Source organism: Cherax quadricarinatus, chromosome 67 (genome assembly GCF_038502225.1).
Source record: "Cherax quadricarinatus isolate ZL_2023a chromosome 67, ASM3850222v1, whole genome shotgun sequence".
NCBI lineage: Eukaryota > Metazoa > Arthropoda > Malacostraca > Decapoda > Parastacidae > Cherax > Cherax quadricarinatus.
This window is the reverse complement of record NC_091358.1, coordinates 11685924-11711889: the sequence shown is the minus strand read 5'-3', so window position 1 is coordinate 11711889 and position 25966 is coordinate 11685924. Positions and strand designations below refer to the sequence as shown.

At 41.4% G+C, this 25966-nt stretch overlaps 1 protein-coding gene across 9 annotated transcripts in view; it reads right to left on the bottom strand.

The window, feature by feature from the left end:
• Plc21C (Phospholipase C at 21C) overlaps nucleotides 1-25966 on the bottom strand; it is a 613502-nt gene that overhangs the window by 151247 nt on the left and 436289 nt on the right. For all 9 annotated transcript variants that reach the window (XM_070099388.1, XM_070099391.1, XM_070099386.1 and 6 more), the window contains 2 exons: nucleotides 19523-19625; nucleotides 2429-2638 (listed from right to left, as the gene is read on the bottom strand). In XM_070099388.1, coding sequence (XP_069955489.1) covers nucleotides 2429-2638; nucleotides 19523-19625 — 313 coding nt within the window. The remainder of the gene's footprint in view (nucleotides 1-2428; nucleotides 2639-19522; nucleotides 19626-25966) is intronic.

The window sequence follows — 25966 nt, the reverse complement described above, 5'->3', positions numbered from 1 at the left end:
ATAGCCTCCCTTTCATCACAACCATTTTAACAACTCCAAATATATCCCCCCCTTCCTTTCCAGCATCTCCATTTCCATCTAATAATAGCCCTCTTTCCTTCTTAATTGATAAATCCATCTGCTCACCAGACTCTCATCTTTCTCACTGTCAGCAAAATCTGCCAATAAAGATTCACCTGCTCTCTCATTTAACCTCTTTCTTTTGTACATCATTTTTATACTAAAAATATCTCACATGCTAACTTTTTCTCCTTTAGCCTCCTCTTAACTTCTCTTACCCACTGACACCAATCACCTTGTATACTAAATTAGGCTTTTACTATACCTACCACTAAATATTAATCTGACATATAATAATAATATCTTTATTTCTACAAGTACATGTACAAGGTATACAGTCCTAGCTGACATCAATGACATACTACTATATAGAAAGCCACTTGTTATGCAGAGCATTTTGGGCAAATTGGGTCAGTTTTGCCCCAGAATGTGACCCACACCAGTCGACTAACACACAAGTACCCATTTTACTCATGGGTGAAGATACACAACTGGTGTAAGGAAACACGCCCAATGTTTCTACCCTTGCTGGGAATCGAACCCAGACACTCAATGTGTGAAGTGAGAGGTTTTGTCAGCAGGCCACACAATTCTAAAAAAACAGTACATCCAGAAGTTAAAAAATCAACCTTTAATCTACCAATAAATAGTATAGCAAACTACATGTCATCATACCTTATGTTATTCATTTTTTTTCCTTAAATAAGAATTACCAGTTACCTAACCTTTTTCTATACATAATTCATACCTCTCTCACTCCAGAGTTGCCTACTATGCCCTCTACAACAGTTTTTCCCCTTAGGATTTAAGTCATTCACACCAATTAATCGTTCAATTCAAAATTTTGTAAATATTTAACATCTCCCAATATCTCTCCTACACTCCTCTTGCCCCAAGGTGGATAAACACTTACTATAAGCCACTTTTCACATTCTGCCTTTATTCTAATTCACATAATTTTTGAATTATTACACTTAAACCCATGCTTCCTTTAAATAGTTGATCATTTAATATTACTGCCACCTTCTATAGCTCTAGTTCTCTCTGATACACCGACTTTAGTTCTGTTTTCCCCTCCCTACTGAAATTCTTGAACCCCCTTTAGCTTTTTCATTCAATGCTAGAACTTCAACCTCCTTTTCAGTCATAACATTAACAATCAATTCTTATCTGTATTACAGTCATGCATGTTCAAACAACCCAACTTTAAATTGTTCTTATTTGTCTTGTTTAGTACTATAACTGATGCAGAAGAGATTACAAAGCCCCTTTGTTCCTGCACTGTAAGTGCCTCCATGACAAACTTTATTTACAGAGAAAGAATTCTAACCCACTGGGTTAGAAGAACTATTAAGAGAAGAAAAGAACTATAAAGAAATTCAGAAGAAAATTCAGATGAGTTAGTATACATATGAATATATATGTAATGCATACTGGGTGCAAATAATAATTTCAAATATTTACAAGTCTAAGGGCAATGTGTGGTGTAAATATTATGCAGAAAATTTGGAGTGTGGAAATTAGGAGAAGGTGTGGAGTTAATAAAAGCATTAGTCAGAGGGCAGAAGAGGGGTTGTTGAGGTGGTTTGGTCATTTAGAGAGAATGGATCAAAGTAGAATGACATGGAAAGCATATAAATCTATAGGGGAAGGAAGGAGGGGTAGGGGTCGTCCTCGAAAGGGTTGGAAAGAGGGGGTAAAGGAGGTTTTGTGGGCAAGGGGCTTGGACTTCCAGCAAGCGTGCATGAGCGTGTTAGATAGGAGTGAATGGAGACGAATGATACTTGGGACCTGACGATCTGTTGGAGTGTGAGCAGGGTAATATTTAGTGAAGGGATTCAGGGAAACCGGTTATTTTCATATAGTCGGACTTGAGTCCTGGAAATAGGAAGTACAATGCCTGCACTTTAAAGGAGGGGTTTGGGATATTGGCAGTTTGGAGGGATATGTTGTGTATCTTTATACGTATATGCTTCTAAATTGTTGTATTCTGAGCACCTCTGCAAAAGCAGTGATAATGTGTGAGTGTGGTGAAAGTGTTGAATGATGATGAAAGTATTTTCTTTTTGGGGATTTTCTTTCTTTTTTGGGTCACCCTGCCTCGGTGGGAGACGGCCGACTTGTTGAGAAAAAAAAAAAAAAATTACAAGTCACTTAATGTGTTATGAGACAAAGAAAAGACCAGTAATCCTGCTACAGTATGTAACATTTAACATATTTCAGTTTCACACCCCTATGACAGGATGATAGTATCTCCCTCAGTGTTTGCTACCTACCAACTTGCTACCCATCAAAATGTACTGGAAATAAAATCTGATAGGTAACCTCTGAGCTGATGATCAAGCTACTGGAAAAAAAATTTGCTTACCAAGTGTCTGATAGTTCAAGGCCACCAACTGACATCCTGCATTCCAAAACTGATGAGGGAGAAAATTAGAAGAGTCGACTCGTGTGCCCCGTGGATACACTCTTGCCAGCTGTCGCTTGTTGTAGTTGACAAACTCCATGGGGCTCTCCTTTAGCAAGTTGCTAGAATGTGTTTCGACAAATGATGACATCTCATAACTTCTGCTTCGTTCTGAGGGAGAAATTCAATCAAATTATGTACAAAAATAAAATTTTGTTGCAAACATCAAATATAGTTTCTTTTCCAAAAACAGTATTTCATTTTCTCTTTACAAAATAAACTTGCTATACTGCAGAATTCATAATTCAAAAAACATAAGCAACTAGATACATCAATCTAGTACTATAAATTAGCAGGGTCATACAGGAGTTTATTGATGATTTATCTGGGAAACACACAATTTATATATACAGCTTAATATCACTTAACTGACCTGGTTTGCCCCAGCTGTATATTAGCCATTTGTTAAAAGATGATAATAAATCATTTATCCATAGATGCTAAAAATTGCTTTCTTTCCCTTAACTGGATAAAACTAAGTCAGGAGAATGACTAACTACTTTAAAGAAAAGGCTTTTAAAATCCTTAAATGTAATTTTTATTTTTTTTCTGTGAGGTGAACTATTGTGATATGAACTTTGATACTGTATTTAAATCAAGCCATTTTAAACCCAAGCAAAATATGTTTTACATGTATTTTCACTCCCAGGTCTTTTACATTAGTTTTTCACTCTATTGTGTAGTTGGAATTTGTTTTATACTCCGATATAGTTTTAATTTCCTTATGTTTTTCCATATCAGAGTAATTGAGATTTCTTATCATTGAACTTCATATTGTTTTCTGCAACCCATTTAAAAATTTGGTTGATGTCCACCTGGAGTCTTGCCATGTGTCTTCAATGGAGGACACTGTCACGTATCATGAAAATTCGGGTGTCATCTGCAAAGGAAGACATGGTGATGTGGCTTACATCCCTGTCTATGTCAGATATGAGGAACAGGATGGGAGTGAGTACTGTGCCTTGTGAAACAGAACTTTTCACAGTAGCCGCCTCAGACTTTACTCTGTTTATTACTAGTACTCTTTGTGTTCTATTTGTTAGGAAATCATAGATCCATCTACGTACTAACTTTTCCTATTATTCCTTTATCATGCATTTTGTGCACTATTACACCATGGCCACACTTGTCAAAGGCTTTTGCAAAGTCTGTGTATACATTTGTAGTTTGTCTTTCTTTCAGAGCATCCAGGACCTTGTCATAGTGGTCCAGTAGTTGGGACAGGCAAGAGCGGCCTGCTCTAAACCCATGTTGCTCTGAGTTGTGTAAATGATGGGTATCTAGATGGGTGGTGAACTTGCTTCTTAGAACCCTTTCAAAGATTTTCATGATATGGGATATTAGTGCTATCATCTGTAGTTCTTTGCTATTGCTTTACTGCCCCCATTGTGGAGTGGGGCTATGTCTGTTGTTTTTAGCAGCTGTGGGATGACCCATGTCCATGCATCCTTTCTATAGGATGTTAAAACCATATGATAGGGACTTCTTGCAGTTCTTGATGAACACAGAGTTCCATGAGTCCAGGCCTGGGGCAGAGTGCATAGGCACATCATTTATTGCCTTCTTGAAGTCATTTGGCATCAGGATAATATCAGTTAGGTTAAAGTCTACCAAATTCGATGTCTCATATAAAATTCATTTAGGTCTTTGACTCTGTCTGGTTAGTGGCTCACTAAAAACTGAGTCATATTGGGACTTGATTAGCTCACTCATTTCCATGCTGTCATCTGTGTAGGACCCATCTCGGCTAAGTAGGGCCCCAATGCTGGATGTTGTTCTCGACTTTGATTTGGCATAAGAAAAGAAATATTTTGAGTTTCTTTCAATTTCATTTATTGCTTTTAGCTCCTCCCGCATTTCTAGACTCCTGTAAGATTCCTTTAGCTTTAGTTCGATGTTTGCTGTTTCTCTGACCAGTGCCTTCCTTTGTATTACAGATATAATGTATTGGCCATTTTTAACCACTCTGTTATTCTTTGCCTTTGCCTGTATAGGGAGTGCCTTTCTCTTTCTAGTTTACACCTTCTCTTTCTTTTCATTAAAGGAATATGCCTTGAGCATACCTTGAGTGCCACAAAGTTATTTGTTCTAGACATAGTTTTGGATCAGTGTTGCTTAGGCTACCTTCCCAGTTCATATCATTTAGGACCTTATGTTTTTGTTTTTGAAGTTGAATTTGGTGAAGGCTCCCTCATGACTGATCACATTTTGTTGGTCTGGGTCCCCACGCATAAATGTCTGAACCTCTATTATGTTGTGATCTGGGTATATTGTGTTTGATATGGTAATATTTCACATCAAATCATCATTGTTAGTGAAGATGAGGTCCAGTGTATTCTCCAATCTTGTTGGCTCTATTATTTGCTGGTTTAACCCTTTCACTGTCAAGACCCCTGGTCACAAACTTGCTTTCAGTGTCAAAAAATATTAAAAAAAAAAAGAAAAAAAAAATATTTTCTTAACAAAATCTTAAGAATATTTTTCTGAGTGTTTTAAAAGAAAAAAAATTTTTGCAATGAGTACTTACTGAGATATATAGGAGTGAAGTTGACAAAGTGAACTGCATGCGGCAACATCAGCAACTGCCACACATTCAGTAATATTATTTTTACTCTTATTCTATTTTTTCTTTTCTAATATTTTTTTCAAGTAACTTTTGTGGCCTGTGAGACCAATATAATGTACAATGTATATACGTACGTACAGCAAAAATTCGGAATACGACCAGCTCCCTACTCGAACAAAGCTCAGCACTCAACCAAACAAATACGACCTGCCAGAACTTTGCTGTAAACTATTTCGTGTTTCTTCACATTTTTTGGTGTTTTTGTATTTGTATAAATAAGTCACCATGGGCTTATGATGATTAGTGATAACAGCCAACCAAACAGAAAATTGGTTAGGAAGAACTTGTTCGATACTCAAACGGAGCGGCACTCGAACAGCCTTCTGGAATGAATTATGGTTGTATACTGAGGTTCCACTGTACAGTGGTCCCTTGTTTTTCGTAATTAATCCGTTCCTGGAGCCGTTACTATAAATGAAATTTACGATTTACGAATCAATTTTCCCCATAAGAAATAATGTAAATACAATTAATCCGTTCCTGACACCCAGAAGTATTAAAACAAAAAAATTTTTTACATGAAATATACATGTAGTACATAAACAATACAATGGGAAATGATGAATGAAACATTAACAGCATAACACTTACCTTTATTGGAGATTCTTCTTAGTGTATGGGAGACTGGAGGAGGAGAGAGAGTGGATTGTTTATAGTTTGGAAGGGGAATCCCCTTCCATCAACACCTCAGGTACCAATTGCTTTTCTGGGGTTGCTTGTCTTCTCTGTTTCTTAATGCCACTAGGACCACCTTGAGAGTCAATGGAGTCCTGTCTTGCAAAATAACTGTGGAGAGAGCTCTGTTTCTGGTGTCTCTTTAAGACTTCCCTAAAATGGCCCAAGACTTTGTCACTGTACATGTTGCCAATATGGCTTGCAACAACCTTGTTAGGGTTATGTTTCTCCATAAAGCTTTCCATCTTACCCCACATAGTAAAAATCTCTTTAATTTCTGAAGAAGGCACCTTCTTCCATCTCTCTTCCTCCTCCTCTGCAGCAAGATTCTGAGCTGCGATGTGTTGCTCTTCCTGCTGAAGCTCTTGCAGCTCCTCAGTGGTGAGCTCTTCGTTGTGGTCTTCCACCAATTCTTCCACATCCTCCAAACTCACATCCAACCCCATGGAACTTCCCAGTGCCACAATTGATTTTACAACAGACATAGGCTCATCAGGGTCAGTCCCAAACCCTTCAAAATCCTTCTTGTCGACACAATCTGGCCACAATTTTCTCCAGGCAGAGTTCAAAGTCCTGGTAGTCACTCCCTCTCAAGCCATACCTATAAGGGTTATGCAATGGAGGATGCTGAAGTGTTCTCTCCAAAATTCCCTTAGGGTCAAGTGAATGTCTGTGGTCACAGTCAAGCACCTGTGAAACATTGCTTTTGTGTAGAGTTTTTTAAAGTTTGCAATGACCTGCTGGTCCATGGGCTGGAGGAGAGGAGTGGTATTCGGAGGCAAGAACTTTACTGTGATGAACCCAAACTCCTCAAAAATTAGGTTATCCAAGTTTGGAGGATGAACAGGTGCATTGTCCATTACTAGCAGGCACTTGAGATCCAATTTCTTTTCCAGGAGATACTCCTTCACACTAGGGCCAAACACTTCATTGAACCACTCGACGAAAATTTCCCCCGTGACCCATGCCTTACTATTAGATTTCCAAAACACACACAATTTAGTCTTCATAACATTGTTTTTCCTGAACACACTGGGATTTTCTGAATGGTACACTAGTAATGGCTTCACTTTGAAATCCCCACTAGCATTAGCACAGAACATTAGCGTCAGCCTGTCTTTCATAGGCTTGTGTCCTGGCATTGCCTTTTCCTCTTGTGTAATGAAGGTCCTCTTTGGCATTTTTTTCCAAAAGAGGCCTGTTTCGTCACAATTGAACACTTGTTCAGGTTTCAGTCCTTCAGCCTCTATGTACTCCTGGAATTCATGCACATATTTTTCAGCCACCTTGTGGTCCGAACTGGCAGCCTCACCATGCCTTACCACACTGTGTATGCCAGTACGGTTCTTAAATCTCTCAAACCAGCCTTTGCTGGCCTTAAATTCACTCACATCACCACTATTTGCAGGCAATTTCTTTACCAAATCTTCATGCAACTGCCTAGCCTTTTCACAAATAATCGAAGTCATAAGAGTATCTCCTGCTAATTGTTTCTCATTTATCCACACCAATAATAACTTCTCAACCTCTTCCAGTACTGGTGATCTCATTTTTGTCAGCATAGTTACTCCCTTTGCAACAACAGCGTCCTTGATTTCCTTTCTCTTGGCCACTATGGAACATAAGGTTGTGTAGGGTTTCTTATACATCCTGGACAGTTCGGCCACACTTGTACCACTTTCATATTGTTCAATGATGGTTTTCTTAAATTCAATCATATTTCTCACCTTCTTTACCACAGGCTTGTCACTAGGAGCTTTCTTTGGAGCCATGGTAGCTTATTTAGTACTTGCAAGCACTAAAATAAATGGAATATTATGAAATATTTTGCTGGAGCTTGGGGACCTTCGCTCACTGGTAAACAATGCCAGACTGGCTGCCGCCCTGGCTCACGCCATGGGTACGCGTCCCGGATGAACTACGACTCGCGAGTCAACCTATGAAAAGCAAGTCCATGTTTATACGAAAATACCCCTATGATTGGCGAATTTTACGATTGCCGAGAACTACGAAAAGCGAGGGACCACTGTACATCCACTTGTATGCAATACAATAACCGCACAAATATTGTTATCATTATATTGTTTACAAAACTTGTTTATACAAACCCACGTTACCTTCCCCACCACCCACATTGCCTTCCCCATCACCCACGCTGCCTTCCCCATCACCCACGCTGCCTTTCCCACCATCCACACTGCCTTCCCCACCACCCATGCTGCCTGCCCCACCACCCATGCTGCCTGCCCCACCACCCACGCTGCCTTCCCCACCACCCACGCTGCCTTCCCCACCACCCACACTGCCTTCCCCACCATCCTACGCTGCCTTCCCCACCACCCACGCTGCCTTCCTCACCACCCACACTGCCTTCCCCACCACCCACGCTGGAAATAAGTCACTTTGATTTTTTGGGGTTATCCTAGGTTCTCTGCACATACTGCTGTGTATGATAATCTATATAACAGCATTTGTGTATACTTGAATATGCTTACCTACTTACATGCCATCTTCCCAACCACCCACTCTGTCTTCCCTTTTCACTATCTGTATCTGGTATCCTGGGCATTGCTTTGAGACACAAACTTCTCAGAACCATAAGATTGATCTTCACTGACACTTCCATCTGTGTTAGAACTATCACTTGGGAGGGAAAGAGTCCCAATTCAACGGGGAGCGAGGTATTTCTTACCACTAGGCATGGTGAACAAGACATACTGAACTGACACTCCCACAATGCACTGCAGCCTCCCCGATTTTTTTAATACTGCGCGTACTGACCATACAGACCCATTCTCTCACAGGTAGGTCTACCAGCTTTCTCCTGCTAGATTTGAAACTGCTAGAACTTTGGCATGATACTATGGCACCAGCACTGGCCTGCAAGCTGTAATATTACAGCACTGACAGTGAAAGGGTTAAGGTGAATTTGGTGCAGAGATTTAAAAGCTGAAAGGTTGAAATCATCCAAGAGCAGGAACTGGAAGATTTTCCAGATAGTGGTCTATTTCAAAAGCTGGAATTGTTGGGAAGTTGCATTTGGAGGCTTGTATACAACCACAATGAGCAGGTTTTTGTTCTCAATCTTTACTGCCAAAACTTCAACTACAGTACGCCCACCCTTATATTACATGGTAGTTATGTTCCTGAAAATGCTGTGTTAAGATAAATCCATGTCAGATAAACTGAAGAACTTGTGGGAAAAATAGGGTTACGTTCCTGGGAGCCCCAAAAAACCCAAACAACTGTTTTTTAGGCCTCCAGATCTTACAAAAATAAAAGTGACTATGTAACTGTTGTTCATTGTCATGATGTATTATGTTGCTTTTAATGCAAGAGATATAGTAGTATTTCTTAACTTAAATTGTGGGTGCTGATGTTTGTCAATGATTGTCAAGAGTTAGTTGTTAGTTTGATATGTTTATTATGCACACCTTACCCATCCTGTGGGCAGTAGTCAAAAGATTACAGAGGTACATAATGGGTCCAGGGACTGGATCCCAAAGTTTTGATAGTTGAGCAAGTTACAAAGGTAATGAACTCCAGGTAGGTCTGGTCACAATCATGACAAGTTACAAAGGTATTTACAGATTACAGAGGTACATAATGGGTCCAGGGACTGGGCCCCCAAAGTTTTGATAGCTGAACTAGGTACAAAGGTTTGTCAAGAGAGTGGAGAGTTATGTTGTGGCCTAACTGAGCTGAGGTGGATGGTAGAGGTTCTTGTACTGAAGTTGATGGTTGTACTGGAGTGTGCATAAATTCTGTAATGGGTTTCTAGACTACTTTACCTTGCAGTACATTATACAGCTGATGGTAAGGTATCAGCTGCTCTAGACATACTTTGAGAGCACTGCTTCTAGATCTGTCAGGGTCCTCTTCAGTGAAAAAGTTTAACTAAGTCAGTAAAGTCAAATCGGTAAGTCCAGTAAGTCAGTCAGTCACTAAATCAGTCAAATCAGTCAGTAAGTCAGTCAATCAGTCAGTAAGTCAGTCTATCAGTCAGTCAAGTAAGTCAGTCAGTTATTCATCACACAAAGTCGTATATTTACCTCGTTCTTTGTAATTGTACTGATGCTTCATTAAGGCATAAACAACTATTGGAGGATAGATGGGCTAGTGAGAGTAAAGCCAATGGGGTAGAAGATGTATCGGGTAAGTTTAAGAATGTAGTGTTAGTGTTCAGCAGAAGTTTGTGGTTTTCATAGTGACTCTAAGACTTAAACGCTTTTACCGTTTCTTGTCACTTTCAGCAACACTCGTATGCCTACTGAGTGCCATGACTGCTCGGCAGATGGCAATTGAAAGATCAAAACTCAATTTCACAAACACAGCTAGCTCCTAGGAGAGAATGGTACTGGACGTGTATTCACGAAGGCCAGGATGGGGGTGGCAGGGATGATGGTAGGTCTCCTCTGCTAACACAATGGTCTGACTCACAACAAAGCGACAGTTTGAGCTGAGGAAATTTTTTCCCCACCCACAAATGGAACCATGTTAAGTTAATTTTACGAAGTGTTGTACGTATATAATTGTGCCACAATTTTTCAATAGTACAATAACCAAAATGTGCCAAATAAATCTGTGTAATATAAGGGTCTACAGAACATCATTTGAGGCATTTAGCAGTTCCAACATGAACTCTGCCATTATTGCATCAGACTGTGGGCTTAAATAATTTTCAACCAGGTTACAACACTGTTGAGTTTACAGGTAAAACTGGGGACTTACAGTTGTGCTAGTAAACTTATATTGGCCTCTGGTTTACATTGGTTTATTATACATAATTTAAAGGGATTGAAATTTTTAAGGAACCTAGTGTTTACTGGTTGGGAGACTGGCCTTGCATTATTCTGATGGTATTACAACATCAGTGTGAGATTCATTCCAGGATTTGTACTCTTAGAATATTTTTGAATGTTAGGCATATTTTACTATGGAAATTATCTTTACGTATTTCAATTCAGTGTTTCAATTCGTATTTCAGTTCAATGTTAACGAGTACCCTAGGCATCTTTTTTTTTTATTTTACTTAAATCTTATCGCTGCCTTTGAGTATATCCTGGATTTTTTTTTTTTTTTTTTCAAGAATGAGAAGAACAGATTATGCTCTTAGTATCTTATTATGATTAACAAGAAATTTTGTTGGTCTAGTGGTGATTACTGCTAGGCTGGCAGATGCAAATGTAATAAATATAGCTGCCTCTAAAATTTGTCCATTAATGAGGAGTGGAAGTTGTAGGGTCTGTGTCAACTGGTAGTGAAAAGAAAAATGATGGTAGATTAAAAAATATTTTGAACATTGTACATATATTCACAGAGGTTGCAAATATACTAGCTGACCAGACACTAAAAAAGCCCAGTTACTAGGAGTGCACATATGCTGGCTATCTAGTTACTAGTTGCACACAGGTACTGGTTGTAGAGTTACTAGTTGCACACAGGTACTAGTTGCACACATGTACTGGTTGTCTAGTTACTAGTTGCACACAGGTACTGGTTGTCCAGTTACTAGTTGCACACAGGTACTGGTTGTCCAGTTACTAGTTGCACACAGGTACTGGTTGTCCAGTTACTAGTTGCACACAGGTACTGGTTGTCCAGTTACTAGTTGCACACAGGTACTGGTTATCTAGTTACTAGTTGCACACAGGTACTGGTTGTCCAGTTACTAGTTGCACACAGGTACTGGTTGTCCAGTTACTAGTTGCACACAGGTACTGGTTGTCCAGTTACTAGTTGCACACATGTACTGGTTGTCCAGTTACTAGTTGCACACATGTACTGGTTGTCCAGTTACTAGTTGCACACATGTACTGGTTGTCCAGTTACTAGTTGCACACAGGTACTGGTTGTCTAGTTACTAGTTGCACACATGTACTGGTTGTCCAGTTACTAGTTGCACACATGTACTGGCTGTCCAGTTACTAGTTGCACACAGGTACTGGTTGTCTAGTTACTAGTTGCACACAGGTACTGGTTGTCCAGTTACTAGTTGCACACAGGTACTGGTTGTTCAGTTACTAGTTGCACACAGGTACTGGTTGTCCAGTTACTAGTTGCACACATGTACTGGTTGTCCAGTTACTAGTTGCACACATGTACTGGCTGTCCAGTTACTAGTTGCACACATGTACTGGTTGTCCAGTTACTAGTTGCACACAGGTACTGGTTGTCCAGTTACTAGTTGCACACAGGTACTGGTTGTCTAGTTACTAGTTGCACACAGGTACTGGTTGTCCAGTTACTAGTTGCACACATGTACTGGTTGTCCAGTTACTAGTTGCACACAGGTACTGGTTGTCCAGTTACTAGTTGCACACAGGTACTGGTTGTCTAGTTACTAGTTGCACACAGGTACTGGTTGTCCAGTTACTAGTTGCACACAGGTACTGGTTGTCCAGTTACTAGTTGCACACAGGTACTGGTTGTCTAGTTACTAGTTGCACACAGGTACTGGTTGTCCAGTTACTAGTTGCACACATGTACTGGTTGTCCAGTAACTAGTTGCACACATGTACTGGTTGTCCAGTTACTAGTTGCACACAGGTACTGGTTATCTAGTTACTAGTTGCACACAGGTACTGGTTGTCCAGTTACTAGTTGCACACAGGTACTGGTTGTCCAGTTACTAGTTGCACACATGTACTGGTTGTCTAGTTACTAGTTGCACACAGGTACTGGTTGTCCAGTTACTAGTTGCACACAGGTACTGGTTGTCTAGTTACTAGTTGCACACAGGTACTGGTTATCCAGTTACTAGTTGCACACATGTACTGGTTGTCCAGTTACTAGTTGCACACAGGTACTGGTTGTCCAGTTACTAGTTGCACACATGTACTAATTGTCCAGTTACTAGTTGCACACAGGTACTGGTTGTCTAGTTACTAGTTGCACATGGGTACTGGTTGTCCAGTTACTAGTTGCACACATGTACTGGTTGTATAGTTACTAGTTGCACACAGGTACTGGTTGTCTAGTTACTAGTTGCACACAGGTATTGGTTGTCCAGTTACTAGTTGCACACAGGTACTGGTTGTCCAGTTACTAGTTGCACACAGGTACTGGTTGTCTAGTTACTAGTTGCACACAGGTACTGGTTTTCCAGTTACTAGTTGCACACAGGTACTGGTTGTCTAGTTACTAGTTGCACACAGGTACTGGTTGTCCAGTTACTAGTTGCACACATGTACTGGTTGTCCAGTTACTAGTTGCACACATGTACTGGTTGTCCAGTTACTAGTTGCACACAGGTACTGGTTGTCCAGTTACTAGTTGCACACATGCACTGGTTGTCTAGTTACTAGTTGCACACAGGTACTGGTTGTCCAGTTACTAGTTGCACACAGGTACTGGTTGTCTAGTTACTAGTTGCACACAGGTACTGGTTATCCAGTTACTAGTTGCACACATGTACTGGTTGTCCAGTTACTAGTTGCACACAGGTACTGGTTGTCCAGTTACTAGTTGCACACATGTACTGGTTGTCCAGTTACTAGTTGCACACAGGTACTGGTTGTCTAATTATTAGTTGCACGTGGGTACTGGTTGTCCAGTTACTAGTTGCACACATATACTGGTTGTCCAGTTACTAGTTGCACACAGGTACTGGTTGTCTAGTTACTAGTTGCACACAGGTACTGGTTGTCCAGTTACTAGTTGCACACAGGTACTGGTTGTCCAGTTACTAGTTGCACACATATACTGGTTGTCCAGTTACTAGTTGCACACATGTACTGGTTGTCCAGTTACTAGTTGCACACAGGTACTGGTAGTCTAGTTACTAGTTGCACACAGGTACTGGTTGTCCAGTTACTAGTTGCACACATGTACTGGTTGTCCAGTTACTAGTTGCACACAGGTACTGGTTGTCTAGTTACTAGTTGCACACAGGTACTGGTTGTCCAGTTACTAGTTGCACACAGGTACTGGTTGTCCAGTTACTAGTTGCACACAGGTACTGGTTGTCCAGTTACTAGTTGCACACAGGTACTGGTTGTCCAGTTACTAGTTGCACACAGGTACTGGTTGTCCAGTTACTAGTTGCACACAGGTACTGGTTGCCCAGTTACTAGTTGCACACAGGTACTGGTTGCCCAGTTACTAGTTGCACACACGTACTGGTTGTCCAGTTACTAGTTGCACACATGTACTGGTTGTCCAGTTACTAGTTGCACACAGGTACTGGTTGTCTAGTTACTAGTTGCACATGGGTACTGGTTGTCCAGTTACTAGTTGCACACATGTACTGGTTGTCTAGTTTCTAGTTGCACACATGTACTGGTTGTCCAGTTACTAGTTGCACACAGGTACTGGTTGTCCAGTTACTAGTTGCACACATGTACTGGTTGTCCAGTTACTAGTTGCACACAGGTACTGGTTGTCCAGTTACTAGTTGCACACAGGTACTGGTTGTCCAGTTACTAGTTGCACACATGTACTGGTTGTCCAGTTACTAGTTGCACACATGTACTGGTTGTCCAGTTACTAGTTGCACACATGTACTGGTTGTCCAGTTACTAGTTGCACACAGGTACTGGTTGTCCAGTTACTAGTTGCACACAGGTACTGGTTGTCCAGTTACTAGTTGCACACATGTACTGGTTGTCCAGTTACTAGTTGCACACATGTACTGGTTGTCCAGTTACTAGTTGCACACATGTACTGGTTGTCCAGTTACTAGTTGCACACAGGTACTGGTTGTCCAGTTACTAGTTGCACACAGGTACTGGTTGCCCAGTTACTAGTTGCACACAGGTACTGGTTGCCCAGTTACTAGTTGCACACACGTACTGGTTGTCCAGTTACTAGTTGCACACATGTACTGGTTGTCCAGTTACTAGTTGCACACAGGTACTGGTTGTCTAGTTACTAGTTGCACATGGGTACTGGTTGTCCAGTTACTAGTTGCACACATGTACTGGTTGTCTAGTTTCTAGTTGCACACATGTACTGGTTGTCCAGTTACTAGTTGCACACAGGTACTGGTTGTCCAGTTACTAGTTGCACACATGTACTGGTTGTCCAGTTACTAGTTGCACACAGGTACTGGTTGTCCAGTTACTAGTTGCACACAGGTACTGGTTGTCCAGTTACTAGTTGCACACATGTACTGGTTGTCCAGTTACTAGTTGCACACATGTACTGGTTGTCCAGTTACTAGTTGCACACATGTACTGGTTGTCCAGTTACTAGTTGCACACAGGTACTGGTTGTCCAGTTACTAGTTGCACACAGGTACTGGTTGTCCAGTTACTAGTTGCACACATGTACTGGTTGTCCAGTTACTAGTTGCACACATGTACTGGTTGTCCATTTACTAGTTGCACACATGTACTGGTTGTCCAGTTACTAGTTGCACACAGGTACTGGTTGTCCAGTTACTAGTTGCACACAGGTACTGGTTGTCCAGTTACTAGTTGCACACATGTACTGGTTGTCCAGTTACTAGTTGCACACAGGTACTGGTTGTCCAGTTACTAGTTGCACACAGGTACTGGTTGTCCAGTTACTAGTTGCACACAGGTATTGTTTGTCCAGTTACTAGTTGCACACAAGTACTGGTTGTTCAGTTACTAGTTGCACACAGGTACTGGTTGTCCAGTTACTAGTTGCACACAGGTACTGGTTGTCCAGTTACTAGTTGCACACAGGTACTGGTTGTCTAGTTACTAGTTGCACATGGGTACTGGTTGTCCAGTTACTAGTTGCACACATGTACTGGTTGTCTAGTTTCTAGTTGCACACATGTACTGGTTGTCCAGTTACTAGTTGCACACAGGTACTGGTTGTCCAGTTACTAGTTGCACACATGTACTGGTTGTCCAGTTACTAGTTGCACACAGGTACTGGTTGTCCAGTTACTAGTTGCACACAGGTACTGGTTGTCCAGTTACTAGTTGCACACATGTACTGGTTGTCCAGTTACTAGTTGCACACATGTACTGGTTGTCCAGTTACTAGTTGCACACATGTACTGGTTGTCCAGTTACTAGTTGCACACAGGTACTGGTTGTCCAGTTACTAGTTGCACACAGGTACTGGTTGTCCAGTTACTAGTTGCACACATGTACTGGTTGTCCAGTTACTAGTTGCACACATGTACTGGTTGTCCAGTTACTAGTTGCACACATGTACTGGTTGTCCAGTTACTAGTTGCACACAGGTACTGGTTGTCCAGTTACTAGTTGCACACAGGTACTGGTTGTCCAGTTACTAGTTGCACACAGGTACTGGTTGTCCAGTTACTAGTTGCACACATGTACTGGTTGTCCAGTTACTAGTTGCACACAGGTACTGGTTGTCCAGTTACTAGTTGCACACAGGTATTGTTTGTCCAGTTACTAGTTGCACACAAGTACTGGTTGTTCAGTTACTAGTTGCACACAGGTACTGGTTGTCCAGTTACTAGTTGCACACAGGTACTGGTTGTCCAGTTACTAGTTGCACACAGGTACTGGTTGTCCAGTTACTAGTTGCACACAGGTACTGGTTGTCCAGTTACTAGTTGCACACGGGTACTGAATGTCCAGTTACTAGTTGCACACAGGTACTGGTTGTCCAGTTACTAGTTGCACACAGGTACTGGTCGTCCAGTTACTAGTTGCACACAGGTACTGGTTGTCCAGTTACTAGTTGCACACAGGTACTGGTTGTCCAGTTACTAGTTGCACACAGGTACTGGTTGTCCAGTTACTAGTTGCACACATGTACTGGTTGTCCAGTTACTAGTTGCACACAAATTCTGGTTGTCTAGTTACTAGTTGCACACAGGTACTGGTTGTCCAGTTACTAGTTGCACACAGGTACTGGTTGTCCAGTTACTAGTTGCACACAGGTACTGGTTGTCCAGTTACTAGTTGCACACAGGTACTGGTTGTCCAGTTACTAGTTGCACACATGTACTGGTTGTCTAGTTACTAGTTGCACACATGTACTGGTTGTCTAGTTACTAGTTGCACACAGGTACTGGTTGTCCAGTTACTAGTTGCACAAAGGTACTGGTTGTCCAGTTACTAGTTGCACACAGGTACTGATTGTCCAGTTACTAGTTGCACACATGTACTGGTTGTCCAGTTACTAGTTGCACACATGTACTGGTTGTCCAGTTACTAGTTGCACACTGGTACTGGTTGTCCAGTTACTAGTTGCACACAGGTAGTGGTTGTCCAGTTACTAGTTGCACACAGGTACTGGTTGTCCAGTTACTAGTTGCACACAGGTACTGGTTGTCCAGTTACTAGTTGCACACAGGTACTGGTTGTCCAGTTACTAGTTGCACACAGGTACTGGTTGTCCAGTTACTAGTTGCACACATGTACTGGTTGTCCAGTTACTAGTTGCACACATGTACTGGTTGTCCAGTTACTAGTTGCACACATGTACTGGTTGTCCAGTTACTAGTTGCACACATGCACTGGTTGTCCAGTTACTAGTTGCACATATGTACTGGTTGTCCAGTTACTAGTTGCACACAGGTACTGGTTGTCCAGTTACTAGTTGCACACATGTACTGGTTGTCCAGTTACTAGTTGCACACAGGTACTGGTTGTCCAGTTACTAGTTGCACACATGTACTGGTTGTCCAGTTACTAGTTGCACACATGTACTGGTTGTCCAGTTACTAGTTGCACACAGGTACTGGTTGTCAAGTTACTAGTTGCACACAGGTACTGGTTGTCCAGTTACTAGTTGCACACATGTACTGGTTGTCCAGTTACTAGTTGCACACAGGTACTGGTTGTCCAGTTACTATTTGCACACAGGTACTGGTTGTCCAGTTACTAGTTGCACACATGTACTGGTTGTCTAGTTACTAGTTGCACACATGTACTGGTTGTCCAGTTACTAGTTGCACAAAGGTACTGGTTGTCCAGTTACTAGTTGCACACAGGTACTGGTTGTCCAGTTACTAGTTGCACACAGGTACTGGTTGTCCAGTTACTAGTTGCACACAGGTACTGGTTGTCCAGTTACTAGTTGCACACATGTACTGGTTGTCCAGTTACTAGTTGCACACATGTACTGGTTGTCCAGTTACTAGTTGCACACAGGTACTGGTTGTCCAGTTACTAGTTGCACACAGGTACTGGTTGTCCAGTTACTAGTTGCACACAGGTACTGGTTGTCCAGTTACTAGTTTCACACAGATACTGGTTGTCCAGTTACTAGTTGCACACAGGTACTGGTTGTCCAGTTACTAGTTGCACACATGTACTGGTTGTCCAGTTACTAGTTGCACACATGTACTGGTTGTCCAGTTACTAGTTGCACAAAGGTACTGTTTGTCCAGTTACTAGTTGCACACAGGTACTGGTTGTCCAGTTACTAGTTGCACACAGGTACTGGTTGTCCAGTTACTAGTTGCACACAGGTACTGGTTGTCCAGTTACTAGTTGCACACATGTACTGGTTGTCCAGTTACTAGTTGCACACATGTACTGGTTGTCCAGTTACTAGTTGCACACAGGTACTGGTTGTCCAGTTACTAGTTGCACACATGTACTGGTTGTCCAGTTACTAGTTGCACACATGTACTGGTTGTCCAGTTACTAGTTGCACACAGGTACTGGTTGTCCAGTTACTAGTTGCACACAGGTACTGGTTGCCCAGTCAGCAAGGAAAAGTGTTAACCACACTACCTAACCTAACTTAGTTGCTAGATGGTTGATGGTTCCAGGGGTCATCAGTACTCAGACTAGAGGTTGGTCAAATATTTTTGTAAGTGGGTTTGGGTTTGAGAAGGACTTGCCTATCATGGGCCAGTAGGCCTGCTGTAGTGTTCCTCCTTTCTTATGTTCTTACTAAAAGCACGATAGGTAATTTATTTTCATTAACACATTTGATAAGACTTGTGGTTATTCTATTATTATTACCCAAAATCAATACAATTATTTCCCTCAAAGTTAATAAGTAAACTGATTTAAAATTAGTTTTATATTCCCAGCTCTAATATAAGCACACATAGAAAGTGATTCTTCACCAATTTGTATCCAAAAAAATATGAAACCACCACCCAACACACAAATCAAATAACCCAATATAAAACAAAAATCAATGCATTTGTGAAAAAGTAACAAACATAAATTGGGCTTGAGAAGATGTTAAAAAAAAAAAAATCTTAAGTTTCCTGACCATTCAATTTATTTATATTTATTTATTTATTTATTTTTTCTGGACATTCACAAATTCAAATTTAAGAAAGCATTTGCTCTTATTACAAAAATTCTAAAATTTAAAGATGAGTTTAAAACAGAATTTATTTTCTGAATTTGGGAGAATTCTGAATAAGATTACTGTATTAATGTGTGTGTTACATAAATTTTATCATTTATTTTAAATTAAAAGAATAAAACAGCATTATTAACACTTAATTCACCTCACATGGTTTTATAGATATCGGTCAAAAGTCTTTTAAGTGATGCCGAAGGTTTTTTTAGCAAAGCTGTTTGAATATTACCCATTTCTTGAAGAATTATTACTGTATGACTGTAAAAAAATAATTGTAGGTAAGACAGGATTACTATTTTCCATAAAATAAAAAAAAATATTCTTTCATCACAAAGAATTCTTCAAAGAGGCTAAAATTCCATTTGAGTTAACTTGCACTTTATGTGATGATGTTAGAATAGTAAGCAAAAACGTATTCATTCATTCATTAATACTTGTTGCATACGTTGATGGCCTTCACTCACTTTCTGCCGCTTCAAATGAGTGGAAGTGAACGGGTTGTACATAGTTGACTAGTGCAGATATCTCAGCTCCTGCCTCCTCTTCTGCATCGGTAGTGCCACGTTCCTGAAACACAGTACACTGAATTACACAGTGACTACCAGGGCTAATAATTACATACCGTGGTACCTCAGTATATGTCCTTAATCCATTCCAGGACCTTGGACTTGTACCAAACAGGACGTATACCAAACGGATTTTCCCATAAGAAATACGTATAAGGAAAACGATTAATCTGTTCCCATGAAAAAAAATCCTGTTGTTATTGGCATATTATACATTGATGGGGTTGCATAAAATAATTTAAACACTGCTTAATACTAAAATATGTAATTTAAACACTGCTTAATACTAAAATACTACATACATAAATACAAAAGAATTAGATGAAATAAATGCAAATTTAACCTCACTTTGCTTTGCTGAAAAGAGCTGAGTGCCTATTAGGATAGTGCTGAGAAGGGTGGAGGAGGAAATGTCATTGTTTGGAAGGAGAGTCCCCTTCTCTTTTCTGTCTCTTTTCCCTATTTGGACCTGGCTGAAGCTCACCAGGTTTGACTTTTACTAAAAATCTGTCCAAAGAACTTTGCTTCTGCCTTCTCCTTAGGATGTTTTGGAAATGCAAAGGCTAGTGTGCAGTGTCATGATTCATTTTGACCAATACAAGTTCTAGCACACGAGTCATATTCCAAACAAAGGTTGTATACCAAGCAAACACTTTCGTGTCCAAACAGGACATGTACCAAGTTGGACTTATTCCAAAGCGGACGTATACCGAGGTACCTCCTGTAGTTTGAAAAAAGTATTTTGTCATTTATAGACATTCTACCTGCAAACAGAACTACTGAACTGAACTTCGACACCCATATCCAACACATGTTGAAAATATTTAAACAGTAGATTGACTTTCAAAATTATGTACCAACCTCTATGCTACTAACCTTAAGCCACTAGTCTATCAATATCTCACACACGTAATCTAAACCTAGGGACTGACACAACTGGCAACCATTCCTATTACACATGGAAACTATTTTTTTTCTAATGGAGAAAACTATTGCAGAAAAAATATTCATTTTAAGCACTAAACTCATGTGGGTCTTGGCACAAGATGTGATGGAGGCTCGATTCTCCCTGCTGAGTGCGAGACAGATGTGCTGCTTAGCGGTACTTGGCTGTATGCTTCAGAAAACTACTGCAGTGTGAAAAACTTAAAATATACATTTGAAAGCTCATAATAAGCACCAAATGGCATCATCAGATTGAGCATATGCTCAGGGAACAGATAAGCAAAAATTGCACATTTTATTCAAATCATTCTAATTGTTTTATCCTTAATCTTATTTGGCACCCATTTGGCTGCAATCTTGCACAATGTAAGTTAGACCTGTCGGTCTCCTTCCTCAGACCGAACCAAATTACCCCCCAATATCCCCTTCCCTATCCCATCCTCCCCTTTTTCCTTTCCTCCTCCTCCTCCCCACCCCTCCCTTTTGCCCTTTCTCTTTTTGGCCTTTGGGATTTTTCCCAAAGGCGTGCTAGTTCCTAGGTAGGGAAAAGGGTACCAGGGTCCATCCCATTCTGTTGAGGTTATTGGTGGTGGCGTAGTTTGCTGTGGAATCTGGATCACCTGGGGATGTCCCGATCCCTCACCGGTATCACGGACGGTGGCTTTGGGTGGCTTTCGGGCGACGGGTGTATCTCTGGAAGCCACCTTTCGGATTCCGGGGGTGGTTTCCGAAGGAGGTATGCTTTGTGGTGGATATCCGGCTGCTCTCTCTTTTGTCCACCGAGGTAGCTTGGCAGATGTGAGGTTGCTATCCCGGATTGCTGGTTTACTGGCATGATGGGAAGGGTATGGCAGGGGTTCCATGCTGCATCTGCGCTACTTGCGGTGCTGAGGTCCTCTTGGGCACGGAGGGAGATTTCTGGCCCTTTCATTCCTCCTAGGAACTATCCCTCCCCGGTCCCCCCTTTTTTTATTCTTTTTTTTATTTTTATTTTCTATTCTTTTTTTCTTTTTTTTTTTAAACAAAAAGAAAGAAGTAACCTAACCATGGAGTCCCCAATCCATGACCCCACTACCCCAGGGCCCCTTATTGTTACCACACCCCGTTCTGACCTTGCCTCATCTTTTGGCCACTCTTCGGACACTCCTAAGGCCCCTGTACCTCTTGCTGGTGCTGTTTCGTCACCCGCTTCAGGTGCCGGGGTTTCGACTGACTCCTTCGATTTGTCTGACCTCCTCTCTCCTTTGACTATGCTTCCGGCCTCTCCCTCTACGGTGCGGCAATTTTCGAATCGCCAGCCCGCTACATGTCAGACCAACTCTGGTCCCACTTCTAAACGCCAATGACAATCTCCTGATGATGTTACTTCGTTACCTTTCCATTCTACTCGGAAAAGACCGACACGTCATGCACTCCCTCTCCACACTCAGTTTCGGACCACACAATGGACTAAATTCTTTACTTTAAGACCGACTGGTAGAGATATTTCCTTTCATGCTCTTCAGAGTGGTACGTGCATCATCACAGTCCAGAATGCTACCCAAGCTCATGATCTTTCTCTTCTTTCACATATCGATACTATTCCTATCACTATTGAAAAACATTATTCCCTCAATTCTTGTAGTGGTACTGTCATTCTACCCCATACCATAGTCCAACAGAATTTCCAGACATGTGGCAATGACGTTCTCGAACAGCTGGAACTCCAATATCTCCCAATTCTCAAGGTAGACACTTATGTTCTTCCTGCCTGTGGGCAGAGACGATACCCTTGCAATGTGGCTTGTTTAACTTTAGACAGCTGTGAACTCCCATCCTCTGTTTATGTAGCAGGACATCGGTTACAAGTTCGAAAGGTGATCCTTACACCGCAACAGTGCAGAAATTGCTGGCGATTTGGCCACCCATCAAAATATTGCAGATCTATAGCCTAATGCCCAGTCTGTGGTACCGATGACCATTCTAATACGTCTTGCAGTCGACCTCCCTCTTGCCTTAACCCCTTCAGGGTCCAAGGCCCAAATCTGAAGTGGTGCCCCAGTGTCCAAGAATTTTCAAAAAAAAAATTTGTTATTTTTTCTTATGAAATAGTAGAGAATCTTTTTGTGAAGGTAATAAAACAAAAAGTACGAAATTTGATGGAAAATTGACGAAATTATGCTCTCGCGAATTTTGATGTGCCAGCGATAATTACGAATCGGCGATTTTGCCGACTTTGACTCCCATTTTAGGCCAATTACATTATTCCAGTCAACCAAATTCTTAGCTATTTCACTAGTATTACTTCTATTCTATCGATTGAGCACAAGAAATCGCCAAGTCAACTGTTTCAACTACAAATTAAAGTGATCGGAAATTGTTAATTTGGCCAATTTAAAACAAAGTTCAAAATATTCCAAATTTCAAAATTGGGTCCAGAATAAACAATGTAGGTATTCCTGGAACTAAACTAACATTTCTTCTGTTCATTAGTTACGTTTTGAGGCTTTACAAATAAATTCCATTTTGATTTTTTATTCACATAATGAATTTTTATTCACACCAAAAAATAGAAGATTTACTATTATGCAATACTGTAATAATTGTATAAATATCATCACCATATTTGTGAATGCATATTAGACCCACCAGCTGGCGTGTATTAGACGTGTGAGGTCGTTTGTTTACTCTTGAATATCGGCAAAAATTTAACATTTCTGCTACTTTGAGCTCAGTTTCAAGCCATTTCCAGTACTAAAACCAATCAAAATCATCTCTATTTCTGTAATATGTCTTCCATTCTATCAAATGAGACCAAGAAATCGCAAATAGAACTATAAAAAACATACGAAAAAACACTGCAAAGTCGCTGTTTTAATCGAAAAATCATGATTTCAGTTTTTTTCTCTCATTATACACAGCGTGCTGCAGGATCTGTTTTATGTGGTGCACACATACCACATAGATGTATTCTCTCATATCTAGGCCCAAATGTACCACTCACAGTATATCAGAGTGAGCTGAGCTCATGATGTAGATCTACGGTTTGGACCCTGAACGTAAAGCCGTAGATCTACGGGACAGACCCTCAAAGGGTTAATTGTCATGAGGCTCACCCTTCGTACTCTCACCATTGCCAGGTCTACTTAAATGAGTGGGAAATTCGTTGCCTCAAAGAGGCAGAAGGTCTCCCTTATGCTATGGCGGTTTCTCATCTCCGCCTCCAAGGAAGACTACCCCGTGTTTCTTATTCTCGTCTTTCAAAACGTCCCCGCACTTCTAGGGTCCCACCTTCTGCAGCCTCCTCTGTGGGTGCCAGTCCCATAGTCACTCCTGTATCTAATTCTTTTGCTGTCCTGGGCTCAGACATCCCTACTTCAACACCTCGGTCTATTCTCACTTCTTTGTGTTCTCCCTCACAAACCCTGGTATCAACAAGAAATCGTACAACACCTCCTCCCAATCGTCCCTCTACTTCTCAGAAGTCAAAAAAATCTCCTTTAACCCCTCCTTCCCTTCATCCACCTCCACACTTTACCTTCCCAGTCTCTGTACCTGGGTCTTCCCCTTTCACTGGCTCTGTTACAAGTGTGGAGGTTCATCCTCCTCCTTGTACTGTGCCTTCCTCCCCTGTCCCCTCCCAAGTTTCTTCCTCTTCTGCCACCTCCCAGGTTTTTGCCTCTTCTGTCCCCTCCCATACTTCTCCAGTTCCCTCCACCCTTTCGCCCCCCCCCCACCTTGGTACAGTCCATTACAGATCCGATCTTTACTCAAACTCCTCCTCCTTCCATCTCCAATATTGCCTCCCATACGACATCTCTGAACTCCAAAACAATTGAAGCAATCTCTGAATATATTGCAGAGACCAAACCATCAATGGACACTGATCCACCCTCTGTTCCTTCTCTTTCCTCTTCTCCATCTGCACAACTCCTTTCTTCACAGCGCACCATTCCTTCGCTGCTTGAACGTTTTCCGCTGCTACCGCATGTGGACTTTTCTAACCCCTCTAGTCCATAAGTACTCTTACCTGTGGATTTCTAGTATCTTTATCATTGCCAATCATGGCCTATTTACAGTGGAATATACGTGGCCTCGGGTAATCGGGGTGAGCTTCAGACGTTGTTCTCCCAATTTTCCCCTGTTGATGTTTGCTTACAAGAACCAAAATTACAGTCTGCTGTTATCTATCCCATCTCAGGCTATAATTTATTGTATTCTTCAGATCCTTTTCCTGATGGGACCTTTAATGAAAGTGCCCTTCTTCTATGCACTGATATTCCGTACCATCAGCTATTTGTTCGTACTTCACTGCATTACACAGCAGCCTGTATCTACCTGCATAGGTGGTATACACACTGTTCTTTGTATCTCTCTCCTTCTCGAGCATTATCTATTCTGGATATTGCCTTTCTTGTTTCGTCATTACCTCCACCACTTCTGTTACTTGGCGATTTTAATGCCCATCATTTCCTCTGGGGGGAGTCTCACTGTGATTCCCGTGGCATTCAGCTAGAGGCTTTTCTTGCTTCCCACCCCCTCCATGTTTTAAATACAGGTACTCACACCCATTTTGATCCTCGTACTCATACTCTCTCTTGCATCGATCTCTCAGTCTGCTCTTCCTCCGCTGCACTAGACTTTACCTGGTCTGTTCTCCCGGATTTACATGACAGCAATTATTTTCCAATCATTCTTACTTCCCCTTCATATTCACCACCTCTTTGTAACCCACGCTGGCAATTTGATCAGGCAAATTGGGACCTTTACTCACAACTAATTGTTTTTAGTGAGGTTCCTTCTTCGTCCTCCATTGATGAGCTTTTACACCTCTTCTTGTCCTCAGTTTTAACCGCAGCTTCTCATTCTATACCCCAAACCTCGAGCAGGCATTCTCAGAAATGTGTGCCTTGGTGGTCTCCTGCTTGTGCTTGTGCAGTACGTTTGAAACGCGCTGCGTGGGGCAGGTACCAGTATAATAGAACCACTGAGAGACCTTTTGATTTTAAGCAGAAGCGTGCGATCGCTTGCCATGTCATCCATGATGCTAAGCACACTTGCTGGCGAGATTATGTCTCCACCATCACCTCTGCTTCCTCTATGAGTGCAGTCTGGAAAAAAGTACGGAAACTGAGTGGTAAATATTCTCCTGACCCGGCTCCTGTTCTGCAGGTTGCCGGTGTTGATACAGCAAACCCTCTAGATGTTGCCACTAAAACTGGCAATCATCTGGTCCGTATTTCTTTGGGGCTCCATCTCTGCCCTTCGTTTCTTTCCTCAAAGTCTGCCAGAGAGTTAGCACCCCTGGACACTTCTTTTCTCAAAGAAGAACAGTATAATCTGCCTTTTACACTTCAGAAACTGGAGGCAACACTCTCAGCTTGCCGATCATCGACAGCTGGGCCCGACGACATTCAT